This window comes from Phaethon lepturus, unplaced genomic scaffold (genome assembly GCF_000687285.1).
Source record: "Phaethon lepturus isolate BGI_N335 unplaced genomic scaffold, ASM68728v1 scaffold3269, whole genome shotgun sequence".
In the NCBI taxonomy this organism is placed as follows: Eukaryota; Metazoa; Chordata; class Aves; order Phaethontiformes; family Phaethontidae; genus Phaethon; species Phaethon lepturus.
In genome coordinates this window covers 50,139-62,336 of record NW_010564205.1, presented here as the reverse complement: position 1 = coordinate 62,336, position 12,198 = coordinate 50,139, and the positions used below count along the sequence as shown (strand labels likewise).

Sequence of the window (12,198 nt, the reverse complement as noted above, 5' to 3'; positions counted from 1 at the left end):
AAAATACATGTAATGTTATCTTTTGGGGTATTGTAAGTATATGTATAGATGAATGCAAATTACTTACTACTTCTAGAAGGTCACCATCACTTGTCCCTCCAAGAATCTCTAACATGAGAAATAATAGAAAAAGGCAAGGCTTGGATTGATAGATAATGACACAGGGTAATTAGATTGTTCAGAACCTCACTAGAACTATTATTTATAAATTTCTACCACCTTGCTTTTTGCCTAATCATTGAAAGGATTTGTCAACATAGATTTCCTCCTCAGATGATGATGATGACATGAAGTGCAGCCCACAATATATGCTGACAAGACAAGAACTTCTGAGACTGCCTTAAAGTATTCTGTGCGATGACTACATTTTTTCTAAACAGTGATTTAAACATGCAGAGAGAACCTACATGAAAGACACAGGTTTACCTAGTCTTAACTTTTATTAAATGCACGATTCCAGTAGTTTCATGACTCGGAATAGAAACATTTTGATGATGGAAGAGAAGCGGATAGCCTGGTCAGGAAAATGCTCCCTCTTCGCTCACCGCTGGTTACAGACCTGTCAAAATCAGTGCCAGTGGCTGCTTCCCACAGACCCCAGAGACCTGAGGATTTAATGCTGCCTGAGCTCGCATTAACTCCTAGAACAGGTATAGATGGACTCAGCCAAAAATCGCAGGAAGATGAGGGGAATCACTGCTTGCAAACCGGCTGGCTGCCCTCCTTAGCTCCCTGTGCAGGGGCACCTGCGTGGTGTCCTGGGAGGAAGGTCAGGATGCGGCACCTCCGCTCACACGTAGGGACCCAGGTGTCCGAGGGAGCCGCAGGACGGGCGGAGTGCCGGGTGGTGGGGCACGTCCCTCCTGTGCTCACCCTGTGTGGTGTTGCTGTGCTTTCCCTCCACAGCCGATCTGAGCCTGGTGAACGGAGAGGAGAGCTGCCTATACTTCGCTGGGAATTCTCTCGGGCTCCAGCCAAGAAAAGTTAAAGCTTACTTGGATGAAGAACTGGACAAGTGGGCTCGAACGTGAGTACACAGCAGGGGAGGCCATGAGCTTCATCACGCTTCAGATGAGCATTTCGCTTTATTTTGGGATCCGCCTTGAAAGCGCTTGAATAGAAGAATAGTGTGTTAAAACCACTACAGCTCAGGAGTAAAACATGTTCCCTGTTTCCCCAGCACTATTTAAATCTTCTTTAAGGGTATGAGCAGTAAAACAGGCAAAGGGAAACTTCCAGCTGGGATGACCCACACTGCGCGTGGTGGCTCTGCTGTGGCGCATCTGGAGGACCTGCACCGTTTTACCATGCCTATCCAATTTGCTATGTGTGTTTATACACAAGACGCAAACTCCTCTGGTTACTGCTGCTTGCTGGCGAACATGATTCGGTTTCAGGCCCTGTGATTGTCTAATCAGTATTTTTAACTGCGTGTGATTCACCCTGCGGGCCTTGCAAAGGGCAGTTCCCCTCGAAATAGCACCAAGCGCAGGTGGTGCTGATGCCGGTGCTGGCAGGTTTTTGGCTCCTCTTAAACCAGGTCTCTGCCTGACAAGTTCATTTTATTCAGAAAGAAGCACTCCTGCCTTCTCAAGAGCATCTCAGTGAGGAGCTGAGGGTGGATCGCAGGGAGCTCTGCTGAATAGAGCTGGTGTAGGAGACAGGAGGACAGAAGGACAGGCTGTCAGCATTGCCGGAAAAGGGGCATTGGCATCACAACAGATGGGAAACTTTTAGATATGTAGGGGGGGAAAAAAGCTTCTTTTATATATATACACATATACACATTATACTTTGTTTCTATGGGGAGTCTCTGCTTTGAGATGTCCAGCACCTGCCTGAGCAGCTCGAGCAGGGAGGAGCAAGTAAAAACCAGGGAGTGAAAGGTGGGAAAGGCAAATAACATCCAGATGAGTGAGTGAGATGGAAAAGAGATGAATGCCTTTATACGGTGCTGAATATGAGTGGAACAGATGTGATTTCATGGTGAGAGAGCAGAGGAAATATCGTGAGGCAGAAGAGGAAAAGCTAATTCTGCTAACTGGGCAGCCTTGTTTCAGTAGAAATGCTGTAGAAGGAGGCTTCACAACGTAAATGTGAAAACTCTGTAGCTGCTGTTTCACTTGTTAGTATATGAACATTGCGGGCTAGTAAAAATGGTTTAATGTTTCCTATTTATTACTTGCATTCTTACAAGTGAGAAGAAGATTGAGAATGAATGTGAACTTTGGGAAGCACTCGTTCCTTCTGGTTATTCGTTCAGCGCAATGCTGCAGTTTCTCCAGTCATTTGAAAAAATTGCAACCCTGCCCATTTCTGTATGATTATCCTACTTTATCAGGGAAACAGCTGAGCTCTTTCGAAAGGTAAAACTCAGATAGCATTCTTATCTGTCAGTGATGCACTGGGAGTGCAAACATATTTCAGCTCCTTCACTGTACCTTTTCATTGGTTTACTTCCATTCTTATGTTTGTCTTTGCAACAGTGAAAGATTTTTTTTTTTTTCCTCGATGATTATAAAAATCTGAAAGAAAGGGGTAGGCAGCATGTTTCTCCAGAAGATTAAAAGTACCTTCAGTAGCTGTATCTAATACAGCTGAACATGAAGAGGGGAAATACAGCTGAACATGATTCCAAGCCATAGGAAGAGAGGGAGCAAATCTAAAAAGTTGTTTGCCAAAAATACAGCTTGGCCCCAAAGACCTTACCCACAATAAATTAGAAAGTTTAATTAAAAAAAAAAAAGAAACCAAACACGAACTAAACACAACAACAACCCACAACAAAATCCTGCTAGTTGCAGATGCACCTAAGGCAACTGAGAAAGTCAGGGGGAGGTCAAGCTAAATTTGAACAGAGCAAATTGTACTTGAAGAAGCTGATGGGTGGGATCAGGTGCTGAGGGATGCAAAAGAATAGCTGGTTGGAGGTGCACAAATGAATGTTTTCATTCCAGTCACCAAGGATAACTTAGTGAAGTCCAGTCTAAGGTAGTAGGTGTTACCAGCTGAAGCCTGTTCAATAGCTTGTGTGTTGGCCGCATGGAATTTAGTGCCTGTGGCCTAGATAAATAAGTAGCGAGAATCTAAAAAATGTCATGCAAATTGGGTACATCCTTCAAGTCAGCAATGATATAGATTCTGGCTCTCTTATAAATTGTTTTATCGCATTTTCTGTTTGTTGTGTCTTGGGACTCATCTCAAATAGCTACTACACTTGTCTATTGAAATGGTTTTCACTGCTTATAGCTGGTGGCAAGAGTGAAAAGGAAGCTGTTGTCAAGGGCAGAGAAGCTCATAGCTTTAGCTCTGCTTGGTGATGGCAACTCAGATTAAGTTCTGGAGAGAAAGAAGCCTTTTCATGCATCTTTTTCATGTTGTGTTCCCTCTTAGAGTGTCACTGTCCTGTTTTTCTCCCCCCTGCCTTTAAAAGGTGGGTTATAGCTTTCTTCTCTTACATCTGCCTCCCACGTACCTGTTCTGGTTTTGTATTCTTTCTTTCCACACTCCTCAGTCCTCTTTCTTATGTTAATGTATAAAGACTACAAATTTAAGCCACTGGCATTCTTGGTATGGATTAAAAAAGAGCCTTTGAGACTTCATCTTTCTTTCTGTTTTGATTTCATCTAAATCCAAGGTTTATTGAAAGAGGGGAAAAAAGGGATGAAGAGTCATCTCTCCCGTGCTTAGCCTAGAGCAGCCAATAATCGAGTTTTTTGAAATCTAAAAGACCAAGATTCAAGTGACTTGTTCGGTTGGGTAAAGGCCAATAGGTGCTTTGCAGTGTCTTGTTTTCCCTTTCCCCCGCCACAACTGTTTAAGCAATTAATGAATCGTTATTGCATGTTAACATACTTGCTGCAGCGGGCAATGTCTCTCACGTCCGAGTAACTCATTAAAGTGGAACTATTAAAACAGAAGGGAGTCTGCCGTAGCCAGTTGTTACGCTCTTGCGAAGGGCTGGTAGGGTGATTGGGGAGTGGAGAACCTGCTGAATGGAAGTCTTGAGGGTTAGAGTTGTTTAGTGGAGCAAAATGAAGACTGAAAGGAAAAATGATTGTTAATGATAGTTCTTTGCAAATGTATCAAGGGGTAAACATAGGGGGGGAAAAAAGGAGCCACTTATATGAAATAACATGCTGGCACGGTAAATATAAATTAGGAATTAATACATTTAGGCCAGAAACTGAATATGTATATATACTAACTAGGCATTGAAGTAGTCTGGCAATAGGCTTCTGACATGAGTACAGCAGACAAAAAAAGCCAAGTCTGTGGAGGGCTCTATAATATAGCACATGCAGTAGCAAAGGACTGCTTTCAGTGAGTCTAAAGGTGCCTTTGGTTCTCTGTGCTGAACCAATCCCGCAAGATATAACAACCCTGCAAGCAGGAGTGCAGCTTGGTGGGGTTTGGTCGTCTTCTGTTTGACAAACTTCTCCTGCCATTTAGTAGGAGTCATCTGTGCGTTGTACCTTTCAGCCGGTTGTATGTTAGGGCTGTAAATGCCTGGTTTAATGCCCTGCATTTTTTAGTTTTACCTTCACTCTACCGCTCCATATCGTTCTTTTTCTTTGGATATGTCTTCCTTTCTTTTGGTTATTCCTTGCTTGAAAACATCATCAAACTTATGAGTCCGTATTGGCTCATTAAATACCTTGCATTTTTGGCAAAGAAGCAAGAAAGAAATTTCCACTTGAACGAGATTTGGGTGAGCACAGAAGATTCCTGAAGCTGGCAATTAATTTAAATCCCTTTTGTTACCTCACCTGAAACCCTGGGATCGTATCAGAAAATGTGTTTCTAGCTCCCCGAGCAAGCTTTAAATCAACCAGACCTCAGCGAATAAAATGTGACGTTGTGGTTTCTTGCAAATTGAAAATGAAATGGTAAACGATTAAAAATTAATTTGCACAATAAGGAACTCAGTTTAAAAAATAATTCTGTTTGTATGATGCTTTATGATTTGATGGGCCACGTTTTGTATTCATTAATTTGGGTGCCTTGATTTAAATATCTCTTTTGCTACCAGGGTGCAGAGGAAACAAAATGACACGTAGGTTACCCATGTCTGAGGAGAATGCCAGAAGCACTGCAGTTGTGTCCTTAAAGATTATTACCCCCAGTGCCTACCAGAGCTGAGAGGGGTGGCATAATGTACAGAGATATAAATTCTCTGAGGCAGAGCATAGAATTTTACAACCTAAGTGTAATAGGATGTATTGTGCCATCAGCAAAGGCTACAGAGTTTCATGTGATTAAAATAAAAAAAGGATCCAAGAATATGCCTTTAACTACCATTTTAGCTGCAATAATTTTTGCCTCTTGGCATTTATATCGGCCATCAAGAAGGAAGAAAGTTGTAAGCTGTGCCGTAATAATAATAATAATAATATGAATAATAATTACTGCTGGCTCTCCCCTCTTTCAATGTACTTAAATTTCCACGTTTTCTCCTCAAAATAAAATATTCTCATGCCCAAAATCTCATATCTGTTTTCATGATAACTTAGAAATTTATTCTGAGATTTTGTTAGTCCTGTGTGCCAGTAGAGAGAGCTTTCATCAGTAAATTCCCATTAGAAGGACACTAATGGCTATAAAATCAGAGAAAGCTAATGAAAGAGAGTCCCAAAGGTAGTTAGGGTTTCTTTTTTCCCATCTTACTATGTTCGCCATCCTCTTTCAGAAATACAGATCCCCTCGGGCTGAGAGCCACCGAAAATCTTTGGGTTTTTATTTTAACAATCTGTATTATCTCAAAGTCCCTTGATCACTATATTACAGTTAAGAATAAGAAGGGAAATTAGCAATAAATGTCTTGCTGTTTGTGAAAGACATACCACTGTCTTCAGGGGAAAGCAGCTGCCTTATGGTCTGATAGAAGGGAGGAACTTTTAGCACGAATCCTGCCCCTTACTGCATTTTCTCCCCTACCCACCTACTGCCTTTATTCGCCTCTATGAAACGTTCTTGTAAATGAGTGCTATTTCACGCTGCCCGCTTTCTGCTATCAAGGTCTCATCAGAGAGCAATTCTAAACTGGAGGAAAGCGGTCGGCTAGTGTACCGCGACCTTATCCAAAAGAGGCATGGGGGTCCTCCTTGTTGTCTGTGTGGGGTTCGACTTGTTGAACGTCGGGCGGTTATTTTATCTGTAAGAGAGATTCAGTTGTACCTGCATCCTCCTTCAGCTGTTGACCTCAACTAGTCCGAAAGCAAATGGTGTCTTTGCAAGGATAAGAAGCATGAAATGGTTAATAAAAATTGTGCTTTTTGTAGGAGTTCTTTACTTTAGGACTGTGGTTCTCTTGGAAATATCCCTAGGAGGTATGAATTAGACCCAAGTCAATCAGAAAGGGTCTGACTGTAAAACATCCAGGTAATTTGTGTGGGAGACAGAACAAAATTCTACCTGAGAAGGGAAAGTAGGAGAGGAATAGGGAAAACCAATCTTTTAAATAGCCTTAAGCATGGGGGGACTACCTGGTGTAGTGTCTCATATGCCCTCCTTTCTCATGTCTTAATCTGCCAGACATCTTCTCAAGATTTTGAGTGAACATTGTGTGCCTTTTCTTCTTTAAAAAGTTTATTACTTTTCTTTCTTTCTGTCATCACAGCTTTTGGGGCTTTTTATTTTTTGCTCTCTACCAAGTTTCCTACTGGTTTTGTCCCTGTTTTGAAACAACTTTATACTTGGCTTGCCTCAGTTGCATGCAGCCTGCCATTTCCAACTCTACAAGTACCCCGTGGTGCTCAGCAAATATGAAAATCATCCAGTGTGAGATGGAAGCCCAGAGCAATGTTCCTCTGGATTAGCACCATTATTACTTTTCTCAATCTGCCTTAATTTGCATTTAAATCTGTACGCTACATCCTGCATGTTCAAGAAACTTTACAACTTTTTATTTATATATGCATGGTGGCTACCTTAGAAGTTTACTTCTCTGTCACATTTGAAGCAAAAAATTAGTTCAGAGCACTTAATCCAAAACTGAATATACATACCTGTCGCTCCAAAGTAGTGATGCATTCGGGTTTAAGGTGCCCGTATGATCCACTGTAGACAGGAACAGTTTGCAAAATAGAGTTTTTAAATGCCTTCTGTCAAACCAAAAAGCCTTATGCACACTTAGATCTAGAACAATTTGTCAGGGAGAAGAGAAGCAATAAAAATTAGCAAGCACCTCTGTTTGGGCAGGTGCTTCCCTGCATATACGTTAAGTACCTGCTGGTTTATGGAGAAGGATGAGTTCAGACAGGAGATTCAGGAAGATAGAAATTGTTTCTGACAAGAAATATTTCTGTCTGGGAGCTAGGCAGTATTCAAGTCTCCCATCCTCTGCACCATACAACGTTCAGCTAGAAATGCCGGCAGAGTAACTCTGCGATCTCTGCTTTCTGTGCAGTTTGCGTGAGCCGGGCTTAGCGGGTGCCATCGCCCACCGGGCACCGCCGTGCCCGCTCCCGGAGCCTTCCTGCGCCCATGCAGCCGCTTCCAGAGGGCTTGCGAAAAAGCTACCGGTTCTAATTTTGAGGGATTTCTGGAGGAATTTTGGGGGCCAAAATGAATAGCTTTCAAGCAATTGAAAGCCTGACAGATACCAATGAATTGCCTTTGCTACAAGCTTTAATGGTGTGATAAAAGTGCCGTGCTCAGCTTAGGAGAGTCTCCTCCTCCTCCTCCTCCTCCTCCCTCCTCCAAATGTGGGATCTCCAAATCGGGTAAGTTTCTTACGCATGATCCAAAGGGAACAGCACATGTTTTCATCGTTTGCCTCTTCCTTTTCAGAGGTGTTCACGGCCATTTCAATGGTCAGCGCCCGTGGGCTTTGGCAGACGAGTGCATCCTGGACCTGATGGCTAAGGTGGTTGGTAGGTGTGAACTGCAGGGAAAATCTTTCTCTAGAAATGGAAAAAAAATTTTTTTTTCTTTCAAGATTGAAGGTCCTGAAACTCTGTAACCAGAATCTAGTTCCTTGCATTCTTTTGTTTTAAAGTAGTTTTTCTGACTGCTTTGTGCATGGACTAACACTTTCTTTTAAGGCTGCAAGTGACCTAAGAGATGAATGTATGCAATAATATATGAGCATATGCATATCATGAAACTAATTGCAGTGAAGGTTTTCTCGGAGCATCATAAACCACTTGGTCTAAGTCCTGAGAAGCCCTTTTAAAGGGCACTTGGCATTACAGATTCTCAGTCTCTCTCCTAGAAGCAAACCAATGAACTTTCCCCTTTGAAAAATTATTTCTATCTAGACATTTTCTGCTTTCCCTCCTTTCCCCGCCACCTAATCCAGCCTCATATTTGAGAACTGCTTATGTCAATGAAGCAGATAATTGGGGCAGGACCTGCTTTTTGTAAGTTCCCATTACCCTGCTGTACCCCTTGAGGAGTCTGCCGTGCTGCAGGACCTTGGCAGTAAATGCATCTGGTTATCCTAGAGATTGAGAAGGAGCCCTGAAGACTTCTCCTGGTGAGTTTGCCAGCCATGAAAGCAGTCGTCTGAGTCTGAACGCAAATTTCGTGTGTCGCCTCTTAGTCTAACCTGTGTGTAGTTGCTGAAATAATCTTCACTGGGATTTCCTTCAGAGCTGTTGCTGTCAGAAGGGGGAAGAGAAATGATGTTGTCAGGGTCCCTCCCAGACCCTTTTTCTCCCCAACCCCTACAGCCGTTGTCAGGGCTGAGTTAGTAGAGTTTAGTGAGATTTAGGCAGTAGTTCAATTTAGCCATTGAAGGCAACTGTCAATGCTGACTGCCTGAACGGAATTATCCTGTGTTCATTTGTGCCTTCACTAAGGAGAAATATTACAGTTAAGTTGACCTACTGTAAGCTAGATATTGTCTCATAATATTTCCTCCAAAAATAGACAAGTGTTCAGTGAGAAAGCTATGTTTTTTGTCCTTCAAGAGAAGCAAGCGGGGTCTGAACAACTGGAAACAGAGACATTAAGGAATGTTTCATGGCAGGTTTATTTACATATTTATAAACAAACTCACTTCTTAATGAAGTTTTCAAATAGCTAAAATACTGGACATTATTATTGGAGCAGAGCAAATATAGGAAAATATTGTTATAGTTGGTCTATCCATGATGTAAGCACTAAGACAACATAAACACCAGTGTGGTTATGCTGGGCATCATTGGGCGAAGCAGAATGATCCCGTCTGCAGAACGAAATAAGAACCAAAATGCAGATCGGTGGTTCTGATTTTGGAAGTTGCTACCATAGTACGTAGTATTGCTTAGGAGGTTAAGAAATTACTTTTCTTGTTTTCATTACATTCAAGGGCAAGCTTAGTATATTTGTCTATGAACTACCGTAGAACATAAAAACGTAAGATTGTAAAGGGGTGTTGAAATGCTGAATGCAGCTGATTTAGGGATTTCTCTAGTCTGATCTCTCCTGGCAAGTGGATGTTCTCATTCTGGTGGGGTATAACTAGGGAGCTGTGGGCAGGTGGTGAAATGTGACCTGTCACACAAGTGTCCCCATGAGGGGACACAGTAAGGGCTTTTAAACCGGAAATTTTGAACTTAACTGGAGGGTGGAGAATTTATCTTACGTCTTAGGAGAGTGGGAGAGTACTCGCACTACCTACTTGCAGGCACTTGAATTAGTAAAGTAACAAGGTAGACCATCGATGCTCTTCACGTAACCAGGAGAGAGCGCCAAGATCCCCCAAAGGGCAGCTTGGAGCACCTAAATTATCATCCTTCTGTGCGTCACCTTCTGTGGAAGTTCGCCACTGCTCTGTTTGCAAAACGTGGGCCCCCGTGAGCTCCCCGCAGGGTGTCGGGGTAGGCTGAGCGCTGACCTCCTGCCAGCGCCGGCATCAGCTCGGCCCCAGCTTTGGGTTCGGAGTCACTGCAGAGAGTCAGGCTGGGAGGTTTTTTTTTCCCCTTAACCATCTGTCTTGCAGAGGCTGCCAGCACAGTGTGCGTTATAATATTTGTTTAACTAAAAGTACTCTGGGTGTAAGGAGAGGGAAAGGAGAGCTTTGCTTAAACTTAATCTACTTTCTTATCCGTCTCTATTTTTCTTTTGGTTTGCAATTTCTATATGACACTGGTGTTTTTTTAATCATAGTGGCCAGGCTACACTGAATTTTTTACAACTTTGTTCATTTTAAAATATATTTTAAAGTTTTCTATTAAAAAATTATGATGACGGAGGTCACCCTACCATTTACCTACTTTTGTTTTTAAAATTCTTTGTTGGGAGGGGTTTCATAGTCCTGTCCTCCTCAGCAGTAAAGGGCATGTCAACATTATCAGTTTAGTTTTTATTTTCTGGATTTTTTTGGACTTTGTTTAATTGAATCGTAAAATGTGGTTTGGGTAAAAAATTATGATGACGGAGGTCACCCTACCATTTACCTACTTTTGTTTTTAAAATTCTTTGTTGGGAGGGGTTTCATAGTCCTGTCCTCCTCAGCAGTAAAGGGCATGTCAACATTATCAGTTTAGTTTTTATTTTCTGGATTTTTTTGGACTTTGTTTAATTGAATCGTAAAATTGGTTTGGGGTCAAATCTGACCCCCAGTTCCACAAGCCAGCAGGATTTTATTTATCCTCATAGCTTTTTTCAAGTCCTAGGTGAGTGATTCTTACAAAGAAAATATATTGATTTTCCCCAAACAATGGGTGCATTGTAATAAAATCTGATTTTTAAAATTATAGGTAATAGTGAACAAAGAGAATAAATGCAGGAGAAATGGTATGTTAAAATACTCTCTTCCAATGTGGTATTTACAGTTAAGTACTGTTTTCCAGCAAGGTGTAATGTGTACGGGTTGAGTGAATTCTGAATTTCCCTTTTTAGTGAATTTAATGTAAGAACATAAACAGAATTTTACCCTGTTTTTTATTCAATATTTACCATGTTATGGAGGAGGAAGAATTGTCATTTCTCACTTTAAGCAGTAGCAGCAAGTAGAAGTTATTCGGTGAGATTTATTCAGGAATGGACTAAAGACTGTAAAATATCTTTGTCCGTTTAATGGTTTATAGTGCTATAACATCTTGCTTATTAAACGCAGTCACATTTTCTTGTTCAATGAAAGTTACAGTAGTAAATACATGGTGAGATGCAGAGTCAAGGTCAGTGGAGGCCAAAGCTTTTTTGCGATGCTCACACCGAGTGGCAGAACACAGTGACGGTAATCTCGACTTCTCCTACCAGACTTTATTAAAACATTACAACCTTGGCGGGATCACCTTCTGATGGAACAAGATTAACTGTATGGCTGCTGCTGTACAGCGTGCTCAGGCAGGTCTCTGTTGAGGGAGGACTGAACGCTGGGCAGATTTGTAGTGACTTTGAGTGATAAGGATTATTTGAAATAACCAAACTATTTCCAGAATTGGGGCCTTTAGCCTTTTTTCAATCATTTTACAAAATGCTTTTTACTTACTCTGGTGAGGATCAGGCTCCCACTGCAGTCAGAGAGGAGAAGGATGGCAGTGTCTGCCTAACGCAATCATAATTGTCTCTCAAGTTGTACTTTGCAAATGCTGCTTCCTTTTATTAAAGAGGAGATTTATCAAGCAGAACATACAGGTTTTAGCCTGTCTTGGAGATATGGTATAAAGTTAGGAAATAAAGAAAGCAAACATAATTTTGTCTCCTGTGTGCTGGGTCTTTGAATATTGTAATAGGTTAATTGGATCATAGAAAGGTTGTTTTCCGAAACGCAGTACAGGTTATAAAGGATAACAGTTTTCCAATGACACGGATGAGGTTTGTTTTGTGGGCATGAAATTCAATAATGGAAAGCTTTTAATAAATATATAATTTACGGAAGACCAAGACTTACATGACAAATGTAGTGTCATATTTAATTTGGGATGCTAGCATGCAGCTAAAAGTGATCTACAGCTTAACCATTTGTTCTATACAGAAACGGTACAGCAGGCAGAGGACTGTTCATGCAGAATTTGCTGTGAGAGCCACAGATTTCATGGAAGAGGCAGAGGGAGAAATAAGAACAGTACCGTTTCTTGATGCTATCCCTTTTTTCGGCCTCAAGAGTTCCATAGAAATATTAAGACTGCAAATAATACTGTTTTGAGCTGCAGTCACTCTCTCTCGCTGTCTTCTGTATCTGCAACAGAACAGCCACAAGGTGACCTCTTCCAGCAGCATGGAGCCTGCAGATGCAATGCTATCAGAGGGAAGAAAAGAAAGCAA

At 41.6% G+C, this 12,198-nt stretch overlaps 1 protein-coding gene across 1 annotated transcript in view; it reads left to right on the top strand.

Moving 5' to 3' along the window:
• Window positions 1-906: 906 nt before the first annotated feature.
• Window positions 907-12,198, top strand: part of KYNU (kynureninase) — a gene marked incomplete at its 5' end in the record, with an annotated part of 48,417 nt that continues 37,125 nt past the window's right edge. The window contains 2 exons of the mRNA XM_010294800.1: window positions 907-1,027; window positions 7,792-7,874. Of these exons, the coding sequence (XP_010293102.1) occupies window positions 907-1,027; window positions 7,792-7,874 (204 nt within the window). The remainder of the gene's footprint in view (window positions 1,028-7,791; window positions 7,875-12,198) is intronic.